Source organism: Mus caroli, chromosome 19, assembly GCF_900094665.2.
Source record: "Mus caroli chromosome 19, CAROLI_EIJ_v1.1, whole genome shotgun sequence".
NCBI classification, from domain to species: Eukaryota; Metazoa; Chordata; class Mammalia; order Rodentia; family Muridae; genus Mus; species Mus caroli.
The window spans coordinates 52,826,549-52,853,785 of record NC_034588.1 but is presented as its reverse complement, the minus strand read 5'-3'; the positions used below and the strand labels follow the sequence as shown (position 1 = coordinate 52,853,785).

At 44.7% G+C, this 27,237-nt stretch overlaps 1 protein-coding gene across 3 annotated transcripts in view; it reads left to right on the top strand.

The window, feature by feature from the left end:
* The window catches only part of Nrap (nebulin related anchoring protein), a 71,323-nt gene that overhangs the window by 6,782 nt on the left and 37,304 nt on the right, over positions 1 to 27,237 (top strand). For 2 of the 3 annotated variants that reach the window (XM_029472326.1, XM_021152165.2), the window contains exons 6-19: positions 788 to 895; positions 1,545 to 1,649; positions 2,754 to 2,861; positions 3,142 to 3,243; positions 6,485 to 6,589; positions 7,460 to 7,576; positions 12,932 to 13,039; positions 13,937 to 14,041; positions 19,350 to 19,448; positions 20,317 to 20,421; positions 21,400 to 21,507; positions 21,767 to 21,868; positions 23,968 to 24,165; positions 24,638 to 24,742. In XM_029472326.1, the coding sequence (XP_029328186.1) occupies positions 788 to 895; positions 1,545 to 1,649; positions 2,754 to 2,861; positions 3,142 to 3,243; positions 6,485 to 6,589; positions 7,460 to 7,576; positions 12,932 to 13,039; positions 13,937 to 14,041; positions 19,350 to 19,448; positions 20,317 to 20,421; positions 21,400 to 21,507; positions 21,767 to 21,868; positions 23,968 to 24,165; positions 24,638 to 24,742 (1,575 nt within the window). The remainder of the gene's footprint in view (positions 1 to 787; positions 896 to 1,544; positions 1,650 to 2,753; positions 2,862 to 3,141; positions 3,244 to 6,484; positions 6,590 to 7,459; positions 7,577 to 12,931; positions 13,040 to 13,936; positions 14,042 to 19,349; positions 19,449 to 20,316; positions 20,422 to 21,399; positions 21,508 to 21,766; positions 21,869 to 23,967; positions 24,166 to 24,637; positions 24,743 to 27,237) is intronic. The other variant, XM_021152163.2, reaches the window with a different exon arrangement.

Sequence of the window (27,237 nt, the reverse complement as noted above, 5' to 3'; positions counted from 1 at the left end):
GAGGAGGAGGAGGAGGAGGAGGAGGAGGAGGAGAATTTCCTCTTGTTGCTTCAGAAGGAGCCAATTCTGATGGATGACACTAGAGTCTTCGCCTCCAGGATTGTAAGGGAATGCTTGGACAGTGTAGGAATAGAGAGGACTGCAGAAATCCTTAACTGCAGATGGTATCCCCGTTCCTCCACAGCTCTTCTTTGGAAAACCTACTTTAGAAATTACTGTTGGGTTTTTGTTTTTGTTTTCTTTTTTTCTTCATGACAGGGTTTCTCTAAGTGAGGCTCTCTTAGAACTCACTCTGTAGACCAGGTTGGCCTTGAACTCAGAGATCCTCCTGCCTCTGCCTCCGGAGTGCTGGGATTAAAGGCATGTGCCACCACTGCCTAGCTACAGTTAGTTTTTGCAATTTTTCCCCCTTTAGAAAACAGAAAGCAATAGGAACTTGGGTCTTATTTCTCATTAGAAAAGTTAACCTTCAGAGTCCCTCAGTAGCTAAGGAGGAAAAATAAGACATTTCCCTTCCTGTGCTGTAGAACTTTCCCTGGAGGCGAGCTCCAGCCTCCTGGATTAATGGCTGTGTTAAGATACAGGGCACCCGAGGGAATTATACCGGGCTCCCCATAATATGATGTAAACACTGAAGGTTCCCAGTCTTGATGGTGTTAGTCAAGCGCCATGTTCAAGCTTACCCCAGAAATCGATGTGTTTCCGACGTATGGAATGAGTCCAGCCTCTGTTTGCTGGCAGTTTAATGAGCTCCTGTCTGTTCTCATGCTGCTGTGGTTCTGACCAGCAGGGGTACACAGAAGACCGTGAACAACATCAGGGCAAGGGGAGCTTTCCAGCCATGATCACCCCTGCCTACCAAAGGGCCAAGGCAGCCAACCAGCTGGCCAGCCAGGTGAGAGTCCCCGAGCTCATGCGTTCCCTTGATGATGCTAAATGTTGACATGAATACAGCCAGCTCTGTGATTCAGGAAAACAATATGAAAAAAAAAATCTTGTAGAGTTGTGGGGAAAGTCACGCTTTCTTAATGCTGTGTCCTCTGTGCCTTGATTGGGCCACATTTATGAGATGTGGAAAAGGGAAGATACAGAGACCCTGTAATGTATCCAGTGGCTGAAGTAAATGTGTCTTCAGGTTGCTGGTTTTTCTTAGAGTAGACGTGGGTTTACCTGGAGATTGGTGCAGCTTGTGTGTGGGGAGATAAGGGCTCAGATTTTTAGACATAGGAACTTAGGATTTGAATCCTGACTCTCTAGAACATTCTCTGTGTAGCTCTTGTCAAATTGCTTAGCCTCTCAATTATTCATGGTAAATAATAGTCCCAATGGATGTGCGTGTTGAAGGGGTCACAGGAGTTGCCATTTTAGAAGTGCCTGCTACTCTGCAAGTTGGTGTATCTTCAAAGATAATACGTGTGGGTACAGACTTGGAACAGGTTTGTTTTAATGTCTGAAGATGTAGTTTTTAGGGAGCAGTAGGGCAGGGTTCTCACAGAGGCTTGAGGTAGGCATGGCACTGCTTTGACTCAGTTTTTCCTTATCAGGTGCAATACAAGAGAGGCCACGATGAGCGAGTCTCCACGTTCACTCCAGTGGCGGACACGCCCGAGCTGCTCCGGGCCAAAGCTGGGGGACAGCTTCAAAATGACGTAAGAAATGATGCAGGAGGGCCAGGGAGATGGGTCAGTAGACACTGACACACACGTATCAGGACAAGAGTTTAGACTCCCCACAACCCTTACGAGACCCAGACAAGGGTGCTGTTCTGCCTGCAGTCCCAGAGCTTGGAAGGCAGAGACAGCAGATGCTGGGACAAGCTGGCTGGCTAGAGAACGTCATGTTGAGCGAGAGACCCTGCCTCCATACATAAGGAGGAAGGAAAATGCCAAATGTCAGCCTCAGGCCTCTCTATGTAAGCACACACGTATGCAAACGCACCTACACTGTGTGTACTCTCCTTCATGTGAACATACATGTGTGCCGCACACACATGCACATACAGACGATTCCGTCTAATGCATGATGATCCTTAAGACCCCTCTTTGTTGTTATCCGGAGGGGAGGGAAGGAGGAATGGAGGGAAGACTCCTGGTCCTGCCCAGGTACCAGGAAGACGTTCCTGAGGTCACATGCCATAAGTCAGCCCTCACAGGACTTGCAAAAACTCTTTAGACAGAAGCCATTCCATTATATTTGAACCAAGCCAGGCATATCAGATGCAGATGAGAGAACCCTTTTCAGCCACTGCAGACCTGAGAGACTGACTTCTGAAGGGGCTACCTCTTCCCTTTTCTAAGCCCACGGGTTCCACATTGTGCTAAGTCCACGAACCAAGTGTGGTTCTGAATGGAAGGTTGGAGCACAACCCCAGCTTCACATCCCCAGCTTCACAACCCTAGCTCTGTGCTCAGAAGTGGTCTCCACCTGCACTGGCTGAGATCTGTGTCTGACACGCCCACTTCCTCTCCCAAAAGTGACATCAGCTCTTCAGTTCCAGCCCCACCCCTGGCCCACACCAGTGCAACACAAGGATGTGCCAAACCCCACACTGTGTGTCTTCAGGAGCCAGGCATCATGCTGGGTACGAACAGGCAGCTAAGATGAGTGAGGCCCACCAAGCTGTAAGCTGTTCCATACATTAAGAACCATCCAAGGCGAGAGGCAGGACTTCCGGAGTTCTCAGAGGACTCCCGCTCAGAGCCCCCAGTACAACCGCAGTAGGTCATTCAGGTTTTCTCTTTTTAATTTTCCAGGTGAGGTACATGGAAGATGGTGGGCAGCAGAGAGGGAAAGGCAGTTTTCCTGCTATGATCACACCAGCTTATCAGATAGCCAAAAGGGCCACTGAGCTGGCGAGTGATGTAAGTACCTGGGTTGTGTTGTCTTGTTAAGGAGGAAGCAAGAAGTTAACCTGGTTTGGGAGGTCCAACTTCCTGTCTGCTTTTATATATTACTAAGAGGCAAGAACTACCTTTTATTCATAGTTGTCAATCATTTTCCCCATGACAGTGCTACTTCTGTCTATGGCATTCTCCTTAGACCTAAGCAGAGACTGAAGATGCCACAAAGCATTGTTTTGTTTTTTAACTTTTGTGGTTCTTATATTGGGACTCACTGAGTTTTTTTTGTTACTCCAAACAGGTGAGATACCATCAACAATATCATAGAGAAATGAAGGGAATGGCTAGCCCTGTCGGAGCTGAGGGCGGGATGACAAAGGACTCTGTAGACCGATGTGGCCAGGTACATGACACTTCTGGGAGCTGGTCTTCTCCAAGCTGTGACAGTGATGGACACGTGATCAGAGTTTGGACTTGGGGCAGGCAATATACAGAGCTCAGCTCATCTGCTTAGGTGACAGATCCCAAGTCCTTAAAAAAAAAAAAAAAAAAAAAAAAAAACCCTGTGCTAATGTGGTGGTTTGGCCAATAAGAGGACATTTCCATCTGTTCGTCGTAAAACTGTCACTAGGAATCTGATCGGTTGAGTTAGGTCACCACTGCGTGAGTATTGACAGGACTCAAATGTACGCTTGAGGGGCTGGGCAGATAGTTCAGTGGGTAAGAGTGGTTACAGTGTCAGTAGGAGGATTTCAGTTCAAATTTCCACCATCCATGTTAAAAAAAAATAAAGGAAGGGAGGGAGGGAGGGAGGGAGGGAGGGAGGGAGGAAAAGCTGTCTATTACATGCACAGCTGTAACTTCAGTGCAGGGTAGAATGGTGGGAATAGCTGGGGATCATTACCTGCCAGCTTAGCTCCAGTTTCAATGAAAGACCCTGACTCAAGGGAGTAAGGTGGAGCATGATAGAGCAGGATGCTAGAAGTCTTCCTCTGGCCTCTGCATCCTTGCACGTGTGCATATTCAGAACACACACACACACACACACCCCAAAGATGTATATCTTGAAAAATATTGAGTATTCTCTAAGTCACAGGGATAACTTTCTTAGGATGTAAGTATTTCACCTAAGTTGCTAGATGGAGTGGTGTATTCTGGAAAGCACAAGCCTTGTGCCCCATTCCATTTATCGTTGGGACTATATCAGGTCATGGAGTAGAAAGATCAAGATAACACACTCAGTGTGACTTATTCTCACACTCCTGTGCTGTCAAAAAGTCATCATGACAAAAAGGAAGCACTGTTCTTTTTACAGTCACAGGTAAAAATATTGGAAGAGTGTGAGAGGGTATGTATGTGGGTGTGTATGTGTGTAAGTGTGTGTATAAGTGTGTAAGTATGTGTGAGTACATGTGTGTGAGTGTGTGTATGGTTGTGTGTGAGTGTGTGTGTGAATGTGTATGGTGTGTATGTATATGTGTGTGAGTGTGTATCAGTATGTGTGTAAGTGTGTGTGTGTGTGTGTTAATGATACATCCAATGAGGTTAAGTGGTTAATAATTTTTCTTAACTATTTGGCAGTATACATGAACTATATAGCAAACCACAAAGAATTCTTCCTCTTTAAAAAAACCAAGTTACCACAGGTGGGTGTATCCCACATGAATCTTGGAATGCATGTGAATATAGGTTTGAACCGTGTGTAAAAGTGTCTGCCTATGCAAGAAATGGTTCATTTTGAATTTAAAACACAGTTTAATCAAGTCATACAAGCAAACTACAGACATCTTATTGTATTAAACTCAGTGAGATACATTCTTAACATATCCATAATTTAGAAGATGCAGAAAAATGTCTATGAAGAAGTTTCTTTTTTTTTTCTTTTTTTTTTTTTTTAAATCACACACACAAACAAAACACCTAGCAGAAGCCAAGTGTGATGTCTTACATTTGTAATCCTATAAGAGAAGGCAGAGGCAAGGAGGGCTCCCATAATTGAAAACATCGTGAGTCCCAATCTAGTCTGGGCTACACAGTGAGATCTTGTCTTAACAAACAAAAAGAAACTAACAAAACAGAGCAGAAAACTCTTGCTTTGATATTTGGCAAAAATATCTAGTCTGTATTTTCACCATCTTCCCACCCCTAGTTATAACACAGACATAATTTCATTTGTGTTCACCCGACTTGGAAAACCACAAAGCCCATTTTCAAAGAATCTTAGAACCTTCTTTCCCCTGCCCCCAAAACAGCCTTTTCACTGATTATGTTTGACTCAGAACATTCTCTCAGCCAAGCAGGCAGGAGGCTTAAATTAATCAATTTTCATTTGGGGAGAGGATCAAAAGGAAGCCTGGACACTAAGTTTGGCCCGTAGCTGACATGTAATTTGGTAGTGTTCTAGTAGGTCCTAGTCATTAGCGCACATGCTGACGGCAATGTCCAGTCTTGATGATAACACACTCAAGGATCAAGGTGGGTGTCGGATGGCGGCGTCAGTGCTGTGGAGGGAGCTCGGTCTACTGTAGCATTTTGCTGTTTGATTTAGCATGACTTGTCAGGGCATGGGTAGGACGGTGTTAGAGGCAGGCGGGTGGGTAAACGATAAATATCTGTAGTGCCTTAAATACCACACAGCTCATTCTTGCTAATGACTACACTCATGAAAAATCTATGCTATGAAAATTTGTTATTCACAACCAAGCAATTCCCCAACAGAAGTCAGTACCTTACAAAAGAGACACACACACACACACACACACACACACACACTTTAAAATGAAGCTACCAAAACAAAACTAGAGAGTAGAAGACCAAAACCAAGCAACACCACACTTAGATCCTTTCCTTCCTCCCAACTTAACCTTTCCCCCTCCGCCCCCTTACATTTGATTCAAGCATTCTGGCAGAGAAGCAAAAACAGAGGGCTCAAACTAACCAATTTCCACTTTGGTCATAAAAAGGGACCTTGCTACTTAGATTTGATCCAAGTATTTTACTTAAGGAAATGTATTCACTAGAGTCTATCATGGGTCTCTTGAAGGTAGGCTCTCGTCTCAGAGGAGGTCCCAGGCAGAGTGCTATGATCCTGGGGTTCTGTAGACTGTCTCCTGCACAGGCCAGAGTGCAGATGAAGAGGCAGGTATATGTATACATGTATGTATGCATGTATGTATGCATGCATGCATGCATGTATGATATAGTGTATGCATCTTTGTATGCATATATATGTGGTATGGTGTAGGTATGTATGATATAGAGTACGTATGTATGTATGCATGTATGTATGTATGATATAGTGTATGCATCTATGTGTGCATGCATGTATGTTATAGTGTATGCATCTTTGTATGCATATGTATGTGATATAGTATATGTATGTATGATATAGAGTATGTATGTATGATACAGTGTATGCATATATGTATGAAATAATGTATTATGATATAGTGTATGTATGTATGTATGTATGTATACACATATGTATGATATAGTGGTCCAGGCTCCAAGCTCTAGTATCTTATTCACCACATGTACATCTCTGGATGAGCTTTTCTGAGATCAGTCTCTGGGGCCATCACTGCTGACCCCACCCGTGCCAGGAGGGACACATTACTGATCAAAGTTTCTGATTGGCTCACCAGGTTTACTCAGAAGAGTGTGATGGGCCCAGGGGAAAGGGCAGCTTCCCCGCCATGATCACCCCAGCGTATCAGAATGCCAAGAAGGCCAACGAACTTGTTAGTGACGTAAGTGCTGGCAGAGCCACTGAGGCGTGGATTATGGGATGCTGACAGCCACACTTGCTGAACACTGAGCACAGGCACACATCTCCTAGAGCCAAGCAAAAGCAGACTCTCTTATTGATCTATTTATAGACTTTGATTGTGTTATCTGTTTGCATGGAAATGCAGTTGGACAAAGTCTACTGCTCACTTAGGCCATTTTCAAAATGTACAAATGCTGGTGCAAGCAGGTCAGCGGGGATGAGGGGAGCCGTTGCCAAAACGCCAGTGTGAGATTGAAGGGAAAGCTCACTGAAGAAGTCATGTATTATCAAATTGGGCGTGACCCAGTGAGTGATAAGTTTATTTAAAGAATGTTAGGCAGCTGGCAGTTGGTCCTTGAGAGACGGGCTATAATTAAGCTTGGTAGACTGTAGTGCTCACTGCAGTTCTTAACATGCCAGCGTGGACTTGGTCCCTAGCATTCATTCTTTCTGCCACTGTTCAGTGAGTGCCTGGGTACCTGGAACAGCGCCACCTTTGCCCTGAGATGGGAAGTGCAAGGCGTTACTCCTTCCTCTGAGACACTGCAGAAAAAGCGTTGAAATTTGGGGCAGATTGTGGTTGGATTTTATTCTCTTAGCCATGGTAGCCTGAAGAATCTGTCTTCTTCCTCTAGGCAGTATTGGAGTGCAAAGAACGAGAAGTGTGTGGACAGAGCCAGGAAAAGTTTTAGCACAAAAAGAATCAAGTGGTTTCTAAATTTAATAAGGTGTTTTTTTTTTGTTTTTTTTTTTAAAGCCCATAGGAACTTTCCTTCCTTTCAAGAGTCCTACTGAGTTAATCTTAACGTGGCAACCACAACTCCAGATTCCCCTTGTGTGTTTCTTTCAGATAAAATACCGGCAGGACTTCCATAAGATGAAAGGTGCAGCGCATTTTCACTCCCTTGCAGCCCAGGACAACTTGGTTCTTAAGCGAGCTCAGAGTGTGAGCAAGCTTGTGAGTGAGGTGAGTACTGGGGAGAGCTATACTTCTGTACTGTCCCCCTTTTCCTCTCAGACAGTGAATGCAATGGCTTTGTTTAAAAATAATGCAGCTGGTTGTGGCACCTATCTATAACCTATATACATATACACACACATCCATACACACATCCATATACATACACACATATATACACACACATCCATACACACATCCATACACATACACACATATATACACACACATTCATACACACATATATACACATACATACACACATCCATACACANCATATATACACACACATTCATACACACATATATACACATACATACACACATCCATACACACATCCATACACATACACACATATATACACACACATCCATACACACATATATACACATACATACACACATCCATACACACATCCATACACACATCCATACACATACACACATATATACACACACATCCATACACACATCCATACACATACACACATATATACACACACATCCATACACATATCCATACACATACACACATACATACATACATACACATACATACATACACATACATACATACATACACACATATATATGCATAAATAACTTGACAGGTAGGGCAGGAAGATCAGGAGTTCAAGGCCACTCTAGGCTATATAGTGAGTCAGAGGCCAGCCTGTGCTACATGACATCCTGGCTTATAACAAATAAATAAAATGGAACCACGCAGATGGTCCTCATGTTGCCAGTCTCCAAATATAGAACCAAACAAGTGAAATCTTTCCCTGTTGGCTCATGTGTGTGTGTGTTCACGTGTGTGTGTGTTCACATGTGTGTGTGTGTGTGCACATGTGAGTGCAGGTGCTCTCAGAATCCAGAAGAGGGCGCCATATCCCCTTAAAGCTAGAGTTATAGGCAGTTATGAGCTGATCAAGTTGGGAACCAAACAAAATGGTCCTCTGGAAGAGCTGCAAGCACTCTGAACCTCTGAGACATCCCTTATTGTTATATTAGTGTGGAATCAAAGTCTAGACTGTCTTAAATGCCATATTTCCCTTATCACTGGAGTCAGTTCAGAGAAGCTGTATCTATCACCCGAGTTCCCCTTTCCTTCCAGGCTGGCCTAGCTGCTGGAGGGTGCAGATTGTTTAAACCACCCATGCTTAAGCCTTTCTGAAACAGGACTGGTTGGCAAAGACATATGTCCTGGAGTTCCCTGGAGCTCCCTGGATCTCCAGCGTCCCTTCACAGTGGCTCCTGCCACTTGCACTGGTGTTCAGTACTTGAAGACCTTTGAGTGGCATCTCTGACAAAGGGGAAGAATTTGTGGCTATGAAAAATGTTCCCTGTGATGCTAACGCTGCAATGTAGATACCTTAGAACATTCTGTTACTTCTGATGGTCAGGCCTTAATCTCAAACCGAGCTGATCGATGGCCCTCTGACTTTTAAATGCTCAGAATCATACTTTCTGGAGCCCCATCAAGAGATCTGGACACTTTGAGGTTGAAAGTTCAGTGCTGAGAGCTCAGGTTCTGCACTGATAAACGTTCTAGATGATTCCCATACTCTAGAGCAGATGCCAGCACACCATTGCCTCAGTGTCAGATCTAGCTCATGGCCCAAATCCAGCTCAGGGACTTTTTTTTTTTTAAATAAAAAGTTGTGTTTGGGACCCAACACATTGTCTCGGCTTACAAAATGACCTCGGGTCATTAGGTTCACACAGCAAATGAGAGCACTTGACACTGAGACTGTGTGGAGGGGAAAGCCTGAAACATTCGATCTATCTTGTTAGCTATATGATATATAATATAATAGTGACTGTATCGATATATAATTAATATTAATATATAACATGTGATATATATATGATCATTTTGTTAGCTCTGGCTGACCTTTGCAATCATTGGGGCATCCCTTTTTCATAGGCCTTGAAAAGGAAAGTCTCTGACCTGATATACTGAACGCAGGGACAGAAGTAGAACCAGAGTCCATCGGGTAGGTGGAGTTCAGGGACAGTTCAACCACCCAGGAAGAGTATACTGCCTTTTTCTGTGACTATACATAACTGACCATACATATGAGTATCAAGACACATCTATAGGGTCTGGGGAGATGACTCAGTGGGTAAAGTGCTTGCTATACAAACAGGAGGACCTGAACTCACATCCCTAGCACCCAGATAAAAGCCAGAAATGGTGGCACAAACTTACAAGTTCAGCATTGCGGGCAGGGGTGGGGGTGGGGAGAGCAGAGGCAGGTACATCCTGGGAATTTGCTTTCCAACCAGTGTGGCTGAAACAGTAAGTTCCAGGGTCAGCAAGAAACCCTGCCTCAAAAAAGTAAGTGAGAGAGTAATAAAACATGCATTTAATATTGACCTCTGCCTTCCACATGTGGACTTGACAGTGTGTATGTGTGCACTCACAGGCACAGAGACATCCGCGCACGCACAATTGTAATGTTAAGTCCTTTCATATGTTTTATGTGGATGTGCGTGTGCCTGAGTGCATGTTTCTGCACCATGTGTCTGCCCAGAGATCAGAAGCACTGGATTCCCTGGAACTGAAGAGCCTCCCTGTGGGTGATGGGACCTGAACCCAGGCCCTCTGCAAGAGCAGTGGCCTCGTAACACTAAGACATCCTTCCAGCTCTCACTTTAAAATAAGGATGTAGCTCTAGAGTTAAGGTTCAAACGCATACACGGTTTTACCCTTTTAACTATATATCCTGTTGTCAGCATTAAAGTGAACCTTGCATACTTTAAAAAGGCAGAGCTCTTCCATGCCATTTGATCAAGCACTAAAACAATTTGCATTGTATTTCCTTTGATGAGCCATCTCAAGGGTGCTTTCTACTTCGTTTTGCCCTTACGATTACCCAGTGAGATGAACCAGCTCTGTCCCTCCTAATGGTACTCCCCATTAGCTGTTTTCTGCAATTACGTGGGACTGACTGGTCTTATTTGATAACAATGGCCTCACATCCTGCACCCAGGCACCCAGAGAACTCAAATACCAGCTCATTTTAAATTAAAAGATGGCCTGCCTTGGAGTGGCTTCCTTTATGATACTGCTTTGTAAAGCATTTCTGTTAAATTTTCTTGACGTGTTCACAGAGAGACACGCCACGTGAGTCTACGGTGGGAGGAGTTTCTTAGGTGGACTTGTCTATGTAGCAAGCTCCCGGGAGAAACAGGACATGACTAGAAGTCTAGATGTCCCAGAAACAGCCAAGACATTTTACCCCAAGAGTACCCATGCCATTTCTAAATTTTTCTACCACTATTATTATTGTTATTAATTGAATCTGTAGGGGAAACACAGAGCCCCATACTGGGGAGATTCTGTCGTGAGTTACACCCTAACCCCTGTTTTACAGTTCTTGATCTGTGTGAAGCATTAGAATACCTGTTGTTGAGAAGGACTGTGTATTTGTAATTTCTAGGATGAAATAACTTGCTTTGCTATTTATTTTTTTAATAAATGAAAGCACCATACGCTTCCAGTATCCTCTGCCCTACTTAAAGTCTTGAGTTAAAAGTTTTGTTAAAAAAAAAAAAATATCCCAGTCAAACCTTGGGGAATGTTTTCGAGAATGGCTTCAGGGGTGGTTGTGTTAAGCACCTGGTGTTTGGCATTCCAAGGTGGAGTACAAGAAGGGTCTGGAGAATAGTAAAGGTCACAGTATCAACTACTGTGAGACACCCCAGTTCAGGAATGTGAGCAAGATCTCAAAGTTCACCAGCGATGTGAGTCACTCCATCAGCATCATCAGCATGCTTTGTGGGTTGGGCATCTGCATCTCCCAACGGATGAACTTTGTGACCTGATCCCCGTGTCTCAGAGAAGCATGGCCTCTCGGGTGCATGGTGCACTGAGTTTGGTTAGGAATGCCTGCTGGGATTAGTCAGCTTATTATCAAATGACGTCACGCCCCAGTGTTTCCCTGCTTGCCCGTATGTGACTGAGTCCTCAAGGTGGAACTATGTTCGTGTAGCCTGTGTGGCTCCGCAGCTGTTCCTGGTGCTGAATGCTAGTCTGGGGGACTGATGGAGCATGCAGCGTCTCTTCTCACTGTGACTGTGTGCTTCTGAGTGAATCTATGATCTCACTTAACAGAGTCAGCTGAAGAGCCAGATAAGATTTCCCCACGTTACCTATGACCAGATGTATGCTAGAGTATCATTTATACATTTGGGTGTTCTTAGAGAAGGTTTGAAGATATATTCACCCCATTTTGATTTTCCTCTTCTTTGATAAACAGAATTTAGGGCAGGACTCCTTTTTCTTTTTCTTTTCTTTTTTTTTAAAGATTTATTTATTTATTTATTATATGTATGTACACTGTAGCTGTCTTCAGACACTCCAGAAGAGGGCGCCAGATCTTGTTATGGATGGTTGTGAGACACCATGTGGTTGCTGGGATTTGAACTCTGGACCTTTGGAAGAGCAGTCGGGTGCTCTTACCCACTGAGCCATCTCACCAGCCCAGGACTCCTTTTTCTATTGGTTGCCATAGTGGTTAGTTTTTACATCATAAAATTTGACAAGGTTCAGATTCCATCCTTCGTGTATAACATCCACTGGGGATTGGTTCAAGACCTCTTGGTAGGTACTACAATCCTCTACAGATGCCCAGTCTCTTATATAAGCATGGTGTTGTGATGGAGCCTAGCCTTCATATAGGCGTCAGGTCTCTCCAGATTATTTATAATACCTGATGCATCAATAGTACCACATAAACAGAAATGCTGAGTTTTTAAAGGAGAAACAGTAAGAGAAAAGCCTGCACATGTTTCCTACAGATACAATCGTTCTGTCAGATGTTTCCATCTGTGTCCGCTTGAGTCCACACATGTAGATCCTAATGGATGTAGAAGGGTGACTGCATTTAGACAAAGAAGCAATAACTTGTAATGACTTGACTTGTGGCTCAGAACCACACAACCAGGGCTTGTCTACTGGTTGTCCATTGCCAGCTCCATGTTTTGGAAGTGAGTTTCCACACCGGAAAAGTCCGGTAAATTTAAAAGTAAACATCTAAAAATAAAAATAAAAAAAAACCACATGTAGCCTGCCTCAAGGTTCCCCATGACAGTCTGTGTTGGTGTCTCCAGGACAGTCTGCCACAGTCCTCTCAGGACAGTCTGCCATGGTGCTCCCCATGAAATGTACTTCTGTGTGCTTGTCTGCCTGTCTTTCTTCAAGTTCTTGGGCTTTTTGGAAATTTAAGGTGTTTAAAAACAAGTTGTTGGTTTTTTTTTCTCCAATAGTGCAATCCTGCTTATATTTAGACTTAGACCGTTAAGACCGTTTACCTTCATCTAGTTGGGAAATTATCATGAAAAGTTTGTTTCCTCATAGAATAAATATAAAGAAAACTATCAGACCCAGCTGAGAGGCCACTATGACGGAGTCGGCATGGACAGACGCATGCTCCACGCTCTCAAAGTTGGCAGCCTGGCTAGCAATGTGAGTTGTGTTTAAGGGAAAGTGGAAATCAGCTGGTTGGCATGCGATTCCTTTGGCCAATTCCTTTTAAAGCCTTTTTTTTTTTTTAAATGTGGGTGTTTCTATTTGTAAAAATAGCCCCCCCCCCCGCAGATCTTTAAATGTTGACAAATGTAAAGAATTATAAGAGCCTTAAAACTTTCAGAGGCCCAGCCAGAGCCAGTTAGTGTGCTTTGGCTAGAAGGATCTGTTATCATTGATTCTGTGTAATATAACGTGCCACTGCTGAATGATTCAGCAAAATGCACCAGTGCCATTCCTATTGGAAACACTGCGGGATTTCAAAGCTCTTATGGACGAGAGGTGATTACTTAGGGGAGAGCTTGTTTTTCATTGAAGACATGCTGTGGCCATGCAATAGGGTAACGGGGTAACCAGACATCAGGGGTTGGCATGGAGACTAGCGCACAGATATGAAAAGACTGCATTTTAAATCTTGGAGGTAATGAGTACTTACAGGAGACCTAGTTCACATTCCTCTGTCCAAGGGCACAGATGCTGACTGTTAGAACAATAACTAGACTACTCTGAAGTTTATAAGTTTTCATTGTCTTTAAGTTTGCCCAGAGGCACTGCCCTTGTATAACTGCGTGTTACTGCGTGTTTAAAACAAAAAAAACGAGAGCCTTATAATTAAAAAGAAAGATAAAATAAATGTACTACAGATGGAAGTTGACTCAGTTTGAACTAATTAAGAGTAATTCGAATTCATTAAAGGCAAAAGTGTGAATGCGATGTAGTTTTCTTTCGAGGTGATGAAAGCGAATTAATCTTGTTTCTAATTATTAGAAATATTTATGACATTCGAAAACAGGTTAGGGGGAAGTGGGACTGATCCCTCTTTTCTTTGGGTTTCAGGTTGCCTACAAGGCTGATTATAAACATGACGTTGTGGATTACAACTACCCGGCCACTGCCACTCCATTCTACCAAACAACGATGAAGCTGGTTCCCCTGAAGGATGTGAGTCCCCCCCACCCTTCATTCTATGACTTGCTGTGGAGTAAGTCTTAGGCAGAAAGATGGGAAGGAAAAAAAATCTCATCAATATACAGGAGATCAAAGGGGCTAGGAATGGGGCCCATCCCTCCTCTGGGACGTCCATGAATGCATGACTAAAAACTCACTTTCTATGTAAAATTTGGATGGTTCTGCTCTTGTCTTGAAAATATCCTTAAGTTCAAATTCTCCTCTCAGAATTTGGAGAGCTGGACACATTTACAATAATTTTCCCACAGCAATGATGACCTTTAAAAAATTAGAACTTAGTATGTTAAAGATAAAGTAGGTATAAATTAAGAGCCAACGGTAATGTTAACTATACCTTTTTCTCAGGGGGCATGTTGACAAACATAGATAGATAGACAGGAAGGCAGGCAGACAGACAGACAGACAGATGAGTAGCTAGATTCCTTACTTATTACAGGAGTGAGACTATTTATAGGCATCCCAAACAAAATGATTCAATTAATTAAAATTATTATTTTGGTATTATAATAATTGTATTGTGTGTTCAGTATTAAAACTTTAAAAATATAGAAAAAAAGCATGAAGAGAGAGATAAAGTAATTCACTTGCTTAAAAATGAGCTGATCTCGTAGTTAGCCAGAGAAGGCAATCTCCAGTCTACTAATTACTTAATAGATCGGGTCATTCTGCCTGTGCTCCCTGACTGCCCACAGTGCTTCCCTCCAGCTCCCATGGGCTCAGCACAGCACCAGTGGCCAGCTGGGGTTTTCTGCTGCTAGATAGGACTTCACCGCTCTCCCTCTTTTTTGTGGCAAGTAGATGTGGTGAGATTGGTTTGCTGGATCTGAAACAGTGTCTAGACCACTGAGGAGTAAGAGCTGGTAATGACAGCGTATTGCGTGAACAGGGCTTTGCAGAAGTGAATGAAGCAGGCAATGAGAGCCCACAGGGCAGAAGGGACCAAGCTTTGTGCTTCTCTTTCCCAAGGAGTTTTGTTTGGTTGACTCTCTTGTATCCCAATGAAACCAAAACATCTTTATTTTTTGGTCCCAAATACTTCATAAGCTATGTAGCAATTAAAAGTAATATCATGATTTGTGTGTTTACAATCAGGCTCTAGAGACCAAGCCTAGTCATTAGCACAAGTAAAATGAGATAGATTGATATAGCTCTGTATTTCCATTGTAACATTCTTTTCTACTACAGGTATGTCTGTAGGACGACTCTCCGTCAAGGTCTACGTCTGAAACGTTGTAGCTAGTTTAGGATTAACCTGAACTGCAATAGACACTGTTTTTAGAGATAGTGTCTAAGCAGGCAGCACAAGAGCCATTCCCAGGCTAGTTACTTGTTTTCTTGGGCCTATGCAGAAATAAAATCAAAATCAACAGGGCTTCTATGTCTTGTGTAGCAGAAGTTGGCAGGGACTGAGTCAGGGCTGATCTACAAGTGCCTCTTTCCTTCCTTCCTCTTACTGTCGTGGCTCTGGTATGTGTTTGAGCAAATTAGTCCTAATGTAGATTATTAACACTCAGGAAGTGGGAAAACCATTTCTTTTTCAAGAGAGTTTGTGGTCTTGCCATCTGGTCGCCTTAAAGGTGGTAAAATAGCCATGAAAATTAAATATAGCATGGATCCTTAATTAGAGGGCATTCCTGTAGATGGCTTTTTATACATACTAATAGAACTAAAATGGGACTCTATCTTTAGCATAGAAGCTTTTAGAATGTAGATTGAAGTGGTGGCCAAACGTTTGTGAAATTAATCATGGAAGCTGTTAATTATGTCCTGCAGAGAAAAGTAATTGTGCCCAGTATGACATATTCAGTGCAGAACTATCAGGAAGGGATGTGCTATTTTAAAAATACAGTTTTTGTGACATTTTATCATGCCTAGTTCTGAATTCTAATAAGTCTCTATTATGAGTTGATAATTTTTCCTCTGAATTAATGCATTAGACAGTTGCAACACTCTAATCTCATTAGCAGTTGACTTTGAAATGACTTCATATCTCCAGTTTTCCCTATTTACTCTGGATGTACGAAGTGGTTTTTTTTTTCTCCTTGAATTATTAATGAAAAAGCAGGGAAGTGATGGTCTCCAAACAGCGCAGTCAACTCTGAGCCCGAAGGTTTGCGGTGTCCATGTATGCTGTTTTAACGACACATTTATCTGTCATGTTTGCTCACGGGATAGATTTCCCAATCTCAATATACAAGTCAGAAGGCTCTCTGTGGTGAGTCCTGTCTGTCTATAAGCAATTGTCCCAAGCACTCCAGGTAAACTGGGCTTACAGAGTGCAGACTCAAGGGCACAGCCGGAGGACCACTCTCCAGTTGATCTGGGATGCCGATCGCAGCTCTCGCCCCTCACTAGCTGAGCTGCATCTAGTTAGTTCTCTGTGCTTCCCTTTCCACATTTCAGGGTAGGAGTTACTGCAGGGCAGGACCGCTGGGGAGGTAACTGAGTTAGGATGTATGGAGGAGCACTGAGAGCCACGGGACGTGCACAGCAAATGCCCTGTGTTGGTCAGAACTGCTATTACTGGATATTGAGTGGAGGGAAGTGTGACATGAATAAGCTGGAAGCCAGCATGCCCAAGGTGGCCTCAAGTTTATTTCAGAAGTGAGCCTATGAACACGTGGGCACCCCATGCCTATCGGTGGCTTTTTAAAATATAGACTTATTTGCCAGGTCTTAAAATGTCAGTGGGCATGGAGCAGGCCCGTGCTGGGAGTTTGTGGTTGGCACGGCTGTGCCTCGCCTGGAAGATGTCAGTTGCAGCCTGTCTTCCTGTCTGTCTTCTGGCATCTGCGTTCATTCTGCTCCCTTTTCTGCAGCGCTCCCAAGCCCTGGGGGACATGGTATTCATGTCTCACTTATTGTGAGCACACACCCATCTCTGAGCATCTTGTGCATTCACAGCTTCGTGCCCTTCGATGGGGAGAGAAGCTCCTCTGATTGAGCAGAGGACAGCTGTCTGTTGGTATAAGCATACATATTTAGAAAGCAGCTTGGTATTATGTCAGCTTAGATAAATGGCATTCAATCCTCACCCCAGGGCCTAGGATCTCAAGACCTCACCGTGACACTTTTGACCCTGTTTACAGGAATGGATTCCCTCAAATCCCATCAAAGAGTTGCGTAAGAGTAGGCCTAGTAAAAGTCAGGCATGAGGGAAGATGGTTTGGGGTGGTCTGTCTGTCTATCTCTCTCTGCTGAACTGCTTGCTACTGATAGATTCAGGGAGAAGACAGGGATCGTTGCCTTCAATTGTGGATCTACTAAAGACCACATAGGAGCCAAGTGATAGTGACAACTGGTGCGTCCAGGTGACCCTGGTTCAACTAAGTAGGTTGTAAAGTAAAAGCAAAGATCATGAATTTGGGAATGGGTTGGCTGAGGATGGGGAATGAGGGATCAGTGGGCATGGGAGGGAGATGCGAGAGGGCGTGGGGAGGAGGGGGATTGGAACACGTTATACACAAGCAGGAAATAGTCAGGTAGCAAAAAACGATCAGTTAAACACTCTCTAAGAGGAAATGTTTAAAACCAAATTTAGAAAGTCCTCTGTCTTGGAGTTGTGTCTTTAGAAGTGACAAAATGCTGTGGAAGAAATTTAAAGACTGAGAAATCCTGCCAGAAAGCTTGCTCAAACCAGGATTTTATATATCTGTTTTTAAACCTGTCAACGGTATGTGTATACGTTACCCGTAAAGATGCATTAAAACACGTACACGTCACGGGCAACTAAACTGAGCAAATGAACATGAGCATTGGCTCAAAAAAATGGCAGTGGTTTATACAAGAACGTGGATTTATAGCTTCTTGGTAACAGATGGGAAACAGAGCCATTGTGTGCTGACTCACGAGGCTGTCATGTGAGTGGCTCCACCAGCAGAGAGGGCAGTGGATAGTAAGTCTGAAGGGACATGCTCTGGCATCCCAGATGGGTTTACTGGACTTAGGGAGGAGTCCAGGAGATGGGGAGGCACGCACTAGGGAGCCACCACTATCAGCATGGGGTAAATAGGCAGCAGAGACTCATCTGGAATGTGGGAGGGCAGGGCTTTGTCTAATTTTGCTTGTTCTGCACAGACTCCATGTCTGTTGAAGGAGCGGATGGATGAACAAGAGGTCGAGGCCAGATAGGTTGAAAGAGAGAGGAGGGATGAGTTTACTCATTTCCTGTGTTGTTGGAACGTGAATTTGTGAAGGGGCCGTTGGCCAGCCATGGCATGTTGGCCAGCCATGACAGGCATCACCGCTTCACTTTCAGCCATCCTGAGTAAGATGGAGGGCTTCTTCTCACTCAGCTCAGCTCCATTGCCTCCCATGTTGCGTACCTTCAGGCCCCAAACCTAGGCCCTGATGTCTCTTTTTAGTTTCCCTTCCTATCACTCCGAATCGCAGTCAGGTGCACGTAGAGGAAATACGCGGGCTGGATGAAAGTATCCTTGTGTACAAATGGCTAATGACACTTTACTCCTTCAAAAATAATCTGCAGTTTCAAGAATGAAATCTAGCAGCCCCAAATATCTACTGTTAGACAAACAGAAAAATTGCACTGTATATGCATCGAAACATACAACTTGAATTTTTGTCAAGATGCAACTCATTTTTAATTGTGTGTAGGTGCCTGAATGTGGGGCATGTGCTCCTGAGTGCCGGAATCTAGGGGGGCCGGGGCATCGGATGCTCCAGAGCCGGGGTTATTGCCGTTTATGAAACACTTGATGAGGGTGATGGACTAAACTCTGGTCCTCTGCAAGGCCTGTGCATGCTTTTACCACTGAGCCATCTCTCCAGCCTCCTGATGGTTTTATAAAATGGTCCTGCGTCCTTTTTCACTGGCAGTGAGCCTCGGGATGAGATTACTGGGACAGAGGTTTTGTGTATGCTCTCAAATGCTGTTCTGGATTCCAAGTGCTATTAGCAAAGTCTCCACAGTTCCCATAGCTACCTTGTCCTTGCCTGCATGCACTTTGCCAGCCACTTTCCTTCTCTCTCTGTGGGTGGGGAAGGCAGGGAACTGCTGCGGTTGGCAATGTGAAGACAGACAGTGTGTTTCCTGCGTCCACTGCGGTGTGAGCTGGTCTCTGCTAATGTGTTGCTTGTCCGTGTTATCCAACCTTCCACGTATGGATCATTTTTCAGTCTCCGTGGGCTTGGCGTGTCCCTTGATATCCAGTTAGGAGTCTTCTTTTTCTAATTCTCCGAAAATCACTACAGCCGAGTAAGGGAGCCATGCACATCCCAGGGATGATGGTGAGTGACATTTCCCGTGCCTGTGTTTGCCCAGGTCAACTACAGGCAGAACATTGACAGACTGAAGTTCAGCTCGGTGACAAACACGCCACAGATTGTTCAAGCTAAGATCAACGCCCAGCAGCTGAGCCATGTACGTAGCACGCCCCAGCTCAGCTGGGAATTTTGCAATTGCTGTGAGGCCTCTGGACAGCTGACCCCGAGGATTTTACTTTTACTAATGCTGGAATGCGTGGTTACAGCCGAGAAATGATGCCCTTTCTTGCAAACATTTTATTGTGGAGGACATCAATGTATGCAAAGGCAGAGCATATTGAAGCCCCTGGTACCAGCTTCAATAACGATCAGCTCACAGCCCACCCTGCCACATGTGCATGCCCTCTGACCTTCCCCTTCTTTCTCATTGTGAAGAAAATCCAAGATGCTACCTAGCTTCATCTGTAAATATCTTAGTATGAATCTCTAAAAAGTAAAAAGAATGAAGTACGTTTTTATAATTTTGACACAGCACACCAAAAACTAACAATAATCCCAATGCTGCCACTCTCTCGACAACGCCCCGTGGCCCAGGGTTAAGTTTTGAGCTACAGTCCTCACAGGTGACACTGCCATCTTACCCATGTGTTTAGCTCTTTTGTGCACATGAGGTTCAAGGTGTGCCTTTTATAACTGTACATAATCAATATTATTACTTCTGATAATACTGATTTTTGATTCCTGGCAAGTGTCTAGCCTACATATAGCAAAGTGTTCAGCGCCACAGCAACTTAGAGGTATCTTGCAAACTTACAAACTTGGATGTGCCCGTGAGCTGTTTCATTTTTCATTTGACACCTTCAATCTGTTAACTTAAAACTCCCTCCCCCTCACCACCCCAAGTTTCTTGTAAAGGGCCTTTCCCAGGGACCCCCTCTCTGCAACAGGAATCAGAGGGATGTGGGAAACGGCTCTCTTCCTGTGTGTTACACACAAACCTTGCAGACCTATTTTAAACTCAACAGGTGAATTACCGAGCTGACTATGAGAGAAACAAGCTGAACTACACATTGCCCCAGGACGCCCCTCAGCTGCTGAAGGCCAAGGCCAATGCAGAACTGTTCAGCGAGGTAAGAGCAAGCTGGGGAGAGCTTGGCGTGACATTCACCAATGCTCAAACAAGCAGGGCCTCCTTGCCTCCCAGGGAAGCGTCTTCCAGGGCATTCAACACAGAGGGATTTAGAATGTGAACATGCAGATACACGCATGGTATGTGAACATGCAGTCTTGTCACCACCACCATCATCATCCCGGCGACTGACTGGTGACTTTGTGAGAAGAGATTTTTTTTTTTAAGTTTCAAGAATAATCTTGACATGATCAACAAAAACACAAGGAGTCACAGGATGGTCTGCGATTAGGCCACTAGCCTAGGTGGGAGTTATGGGGAAGGAAAACAAAAAATAGGGACAAATTGTTTTGTACAAAGACTACTCTGTGTTGAGGCGGAGGACGTGATGCCATAAATCTGTGTTTATTGGGCTCATCGTGGCGTTAACGTACCTCCCAGCATTTGTTGCCGTGGGTTTTGATATGAGACAAACCCCGATCCAGAAGTCATGCTGGACTCGTTTGAGCTGTACGACCCTAGTAAATATCTTGCTGAGCCTTGGCTTGTGTGAGGATTTGTAGTTAGTGTCTACAGCGCATTTAGGAAGGGACCACACACGGTGGTTCTTGCAGGCAGCATCAAACCCTCGCTTCTTGGCTGCACCACACAGTTTAGGATTTGCCTTCAAGCTCCACGCCCAACTTAACATTTCCAGCAGCTTGGAGAATTATAATATGCATTTTGTAAATGGTCAGCCACAGCTCAGAGAGGTAATTACCCAAAGGCACGTGACCAGGCAATGAAGGTTCTTTGTCCTGTCCCATGGGTGGCCCTAAGGATCAGTGATTACTGTGACAGTCTTGACAATAATAGCTGAGACTCTCCCGCCTGCCAACAATAGAAGAAACCAAGTTTGCTTGAAAGAAAAATTCTCTCAAATTCCTGCAGATGGGTGGGTAGCAGGGCCCACTCACCTGTGCTTGTGTTTGTTTGTCAGGTGAAGTACAAAGAAGGCTGGCAGAAGACAAAGGGGAAAGGCTTTGAGATGAAGCTGGACGCCATGTCTCTGTTGGCCGCCAAAGCCTCGGGGGAGCTTGCTAGCAGCGTAGGTTCTTCTCGTTAACACAGAATTGTGTAAGGGATAAGGAACAGTTGCAATGTGATGCCAGCCACCTGCTGAAGAAATAATGGCTGTTAACATTGTAAACATCGCAACACTTTAATCTTCTTCTGGGTTTGAGAAAGATGGAGGGGGCACTCTCCCCACCCTACCGCAAGAATTGTTCTCTTTGTGTTTGTTACAGTCAGAGTCCCTTCTAGGGCAGTTTCTCTCTTGCTCACTAGACTGTCTTCTTCCTCTCAAGGTTAAATACAAAGAAGAATATGAGAAAATGAAGGGCAGAGCCCTGGGAGCCACAGACTCTAAGCTTCTGCATTCTCTGCAGGTGGCCAAGATGAGCAGCGAGGTAAACTTCCTCCCGCCCCAGCCCCTAACTGATAGCTGTGCTTAAAAGTTCCTCCTGGGCAAGCTTGCCTTTCTGCCGACTTCCACCTGCAAGGCTTTTCTCTCTTGGCTTATATATGAGGAACTTGTTCACTTTCTTTATTTTGCCAAAGCACAGCGTTCTTTAAAAGTACGTGAAGCGGATAGTCCCGGGGATGACAGCGTCTACTGAGCAAGGTACAGAGGTGCTTGAGTACATCTATTTATGCCACAGGTATTTGTCACGCAGTGCTCTGGGTGAAATACTGCAAGAGACTCTGGAGCTCTGAGAATGAGCAGTTCACAGGTTCCCCGCTCCCAGAGCTAAAAAACTCAAATGTGAGAGTGTCTTAGTCCATCTTTCTGCTGCTAAACCAGAATCCTAGAGACGGCACTTGAGGAAGGAAGAGCTCTGTTTTGTTGTGTAATTCTGGAGGCTCCAGGGCCCAAGGATGGACAGCTGCAACACCCTTGGGTTGGCCCCGTGTTGCTTGGGATGAAAAGAGGTGTAAAGGGGAGCTAGTGTATGTAAATGAGAGAACACAGGCAGCTTTGCTTTATATTAATAACAACGTGTTCTTATGATGATAAATCCAGCCCCAGGACAGGCAGGCAATGATGTGTTCATGAGGCTGCAAGAGGTTTGACTTGGTACCTCCACCACCACTACTGTTGAGGGATTAAATCTCAATCTAACTTTCAACAGGGACAAATCACATCTAAATTATAGCAGGGAGTTGAGCTTGTAGGTTTTTTGTGATGATGTTCTGGGTGGTCACAGTATTAATGTTTAAAACATTTGCCAGGCTAATGGGGTATCCCCAGCTCCAGCCAACTTGATTGTCATTGGTTGTAAATAACTGGAATGTCTGGAGATTGACACTCATCACCTAGGACAGATCATGGTAGGTTGGTCGTGGAGCCTCTGGGGAAGGAGAGCTCTACTAGAAGGGACACCTATGGTTTCCAGTCAAATCTTTCACCCAATGCAAAGCATACAGGATGGACACATGAGCACTGAGTTCTTACTCTAGCCTTCCCAAGCCATGCAATGAAGCCATGCAATGAAGCCAGCAATGAAGCCATGCAGCTCTGCTGAGCAGCTGAGCAGATTTACCTGGCAGGCCTTTACGAGACCATGGCTTGAGTGGAGTAAGGGAGCTGACACAGAAGTCATGCATTTAGATACACCATGGGACACGTCTTGGGAAATGCATGGTCATGAAGCATAAAGACACAGTAAGAATCGGAGTTGGGCTTTGACTTAATTGACAACAAATTGTTACATTGAGTATCTGTGATCCAAAGCCATATGGTCGTCAACGATAGCAGTGGGAGAGTAGAGTTAGAGCCTAGATCGCTCAATACCTGGCACCTTGCCCCTCATACTGCTGGGCACTGTCTTTTCTCACCATATGCCATTATAACTGGTGTCATCACCATTGCCCCAGCTGTAACTAATGTCATGACCGCCATTGTCACAGCATCAGTCATCATCACCATCTCCATGGAAACCACCATTGACATGCATCCTCCTCGCCACCATCACCATCACCCTTGTATTCTCATCACTAGCGTGTGCTGTTTGCACATAACACTCCCTATCCTAAGCACATTTCTGTGACTGTATTAAGACTGGCCACAACTAGTTCCTTAAGGAAAATGAGCCCTAAGGGAGGGGATGTAACTTTCAAGAGGCCTCCTGGCCATGTGAGCAACGTGAGTTATATTTAAGGGACAGTGGGAATGAGCTGGTTTGAAGTTAGGCTTCTTTGATTCTATAGCCCCACACTTTGTTGTTTCGTTTTGGAAAGCCTCTGCAGAAAGCATAGGTGGCAGCCTCTCCTGCAACAGCCATGAACTGGGGTGAAGTTTGGTAAGAGATAGCCTTAGATGACAAGCAGGTAGGGGACAGGACCAGTATGACTGTGGTAACACTGACTTGGGGCCACCTTTCCAGCAGATAGGTGGCTGCACCCAGAGTGCTTAAATCTTCCAGAATCCTGAGAGTCTCTCCCCACTCTCTCTTAACTCCTGCAAGAACAGCCTTTAATCAATGAGCCCTGTTTTGTTGCATTCAAGATTGAATATAAGAAAGGGTTTGAGGAGAGTAAAACCCACTTTAACCTGCCCATGGACATGGTGAACCTCAGGCACGCTAAGAAGGCCCAAGCTCTTGCCAGTGACCTCGACTACAGAAAGAAACTGCACGACTATACGGTGTTGCCTGAAGATATGAAAACTCAGTGGGCCAAGAAAGCCTACGGGCTGCAGAGCGAGGTGAGTGGTCACTAGCTGCTGGTTCGGCCCAGCACCTTGCCATCAGATGAGTTCTCAGAGTGATTTGAACCTGTGCGTGAGTCCGTTGTATAACTCAGAGAAGATCTATAGCTGTAACAGGTCCAGGATAGACAGGTGTAGAGAGACAAAGAGCCAAGACAGTGTAAACTCAGGATGGGGCGGGGCTTGGAGCTAGTGTGAAAGTCAAGATGGGCTGGCAACAAGAGCCGAGGAGAAACATCTTGGAAACGTTGGTCAATGGTATGAAAGATCACTTTTGGCAAGGCCAAAGTGTCTCAACACGAAGGTGGAATGTGTTCATTTCCATCTCAGGGAGCACCCAGTGGCCTTCCCTCCCTAAGGGAGACGAATGGGGAGTGGCTTTCTGGGAAGACATTTTGGATTTTCCCATGAACTTGGTTATGTCTGTCTGTGTATGTCAGATTAGAGCTTGGTGACATTTCTCCTGCAGCTGCAGTACAAAGCTGACCTGGCATGGATGAGGGGAGTTGGGTGGCTGACAGAGGGGAGTCTCAACCTGGAACAGGCAAAGAAGGCTGGACAGCTCATCAGTGAGGTAACTTGAGTGTCTGTCCCCTGGGCTCCTGAGTCACTGAGCTCTGGTTCCCTGCAGTGCCCTCCCCTACCTGCAGGGCTTTATTCTGAATTCAAGCCAAAGGGCGAGACACCTTCATGTCTGTAACTGTAAAGTCTCCAGAACCAACTCACTGCCCCCTTAAACCTCCTATAGGTTTTGTTGTTTTCTTGACACAAGATCTGCCCATGTAGCCCAAGCAGGCCCTGGACTCCACATCCTCCTGTTGTGTTTCCTGAGTGCTAGGATTACAGGACTGTGATACCATACCCAGCTCCAGGGAGGTGTTTTTGAGATTACCAATTTATTTTAAGAAGTAGTCATTCTTTTCTTTAATTTACTTAATGTATGAGTGCTCTGCTGCATATACATCCGCAGAGCAGAAGAGGGCATCAGATCCTCTTATAGATGGTTGTAAGACACCATGTAGTTGCTGGGAGTTGAACTCAGGACCTTTGGAAGAGCAGCCAGTGCTCTCAGCCGCTGAGCCATCTCTCCAGCCCTAGAAGTAGTGGTTTTAAAAGAGTGGTTTTTAGAGACAGGTTTCTTCGTCTAGCCTTGGCTGTCCTGGAACTCCCTCTTTGGCCAGGCTGGCCTCAAACTCAGAGATCCACCTGCCTCTGCCTCCCAAGTGCTGGGATTAAAGGCGTGCGCCATCACCACTTGGAAAGGAGTAGTCTTATCCAGAGAATCATTTAGTGTAGAAAGACTGTATGAATAGAGCAATTGAAAACCGGAAAACACTCAAGATGCTTTGCAATCTCCAACATTTCGAACGCACAGTTCACAGCATGACATTTTTCATTAGGCACTAAATTACTGAAAATATCACATAAAATAACCTTAAGATTATAGCTACCATAGGTGTATATGAAACATTAATGAATTTAAATCAGGGTCTCACCCCCAAAATATGTCATTATGGACAAATACCCATCCCAAACCAACCAACAGGAGAACGATCCTCTGAAATCTGAGACTTCCCATCCGAAGTAATCAACCTGTGCTGTCTTTCTTACACCAGGACTGCTTCACAGTCTGGCGCTTGGAGTAAGTGTTGCTACACTCTGGAGACGTGGGTGGGGTCACTAAATATCATGGAGCCTTTTCTCATGGAAGAATGAGAAGGCTGAGCGAGCTGAGATACCTCCAGGCCCCATGGTCTAAACCTGTGCATCTGTTTACATCTTGGGGAATTGCTTTGGCAGGAGCAGAGAGGGACTCTGGAAGGATGTCTCATGTGGAAGAGGGACTGTCAGGAACTTTGGGATCTTCAGGGTGATTCTCGCTTCTGGGCCAGGGAGGCTGTGTCTGCACATTGCTAAGAGATAAAATAGCTACCATTTACAGACAGATAATAATTCAGTTAGCAATAACTACTGGTGTAGTTGTCGGATCCCCCTGAGTGTATTGGTTCACGGTGCGGTGGATTGGTCACTGCGGTCCTAGGCATAGATCGTGAGGTTATCCTGCTGTGCTCTATCTTATACACAGGAAAAGCAGACTTAAGTCATCGTTCCACTCAGGAGCAGTACTCAGTACTCAGTGCTCAGTACTTAGTACTTGGCATGGGACTCAGTGACTCCTTGGCAGTACACATCCCCAAACACATACTTTATAATTTATTCTCATTTTTCTACCTTACTTACTCTCAAAAATACATTTGGTTTTAAATTGTGTCAGTAATGGAAGCAGTAGAGACAGAGCATCACCCCGAGGCTCTCGAAACTCCCTTCTGTGAGATCCAGGTAGACCTTGGATCAGGGTGCAGTTGGGGAAGAATCTAGGAAGTTGTCCTTACAGCGTCAGAGATGTGGGTGTCCACCTCACTTCCTGCATTGACTACAGCTTTTTATGCTCTTTGAGGGGTTTCTCTCCTAGTGATTTTCGGTGTGCTAGAACATAGTAGAATGAGCTCTTAGCTCCAAAGTAAGGACTCAGGATTTGACCAGTCTCTGCACTGTGACTGGGGATTTGCAGCCACAGAAGGGTCATGTGATTTCCTTCAGTTACATAGTAAATGAGTTTTTCCACTCATCACAGGAAATAGGGAGGAAAGCCAGCAGTTGTTTTGGGATATTGTCTCTAGACTTTTTTTTTTTAAAGGCAAGAAGGGTTTATTTTAGCTTAGGGTTTGAGGGTCCAGTCCATCAGGATAGGGAAGGCATGGTGACAGAGCACAAGGCACCACAGTCAGGAAGCAAAAAGAGACAGGTGCCGATACTCAGCTCTTTTTTTCTATTCTGTCTGGATCCTTAGTCCATGGGATGGCGCCTCCACACTCAGGGCATGTCTTCCCACTCTGGTTGAACCCATCTGGAAGCATGCTCACGGTCACACCCTCTCTTAGTCAGGGTTTCTATTCCTGCACAAACATCATAACCAAGAAGCAAGTTGGGGAGGAAAGGGTTTATTCGGCTTACACTTCCATGCTGCTGTTCATCACCAAAGGAAGTCAGGACTGGAACTCAAACAGG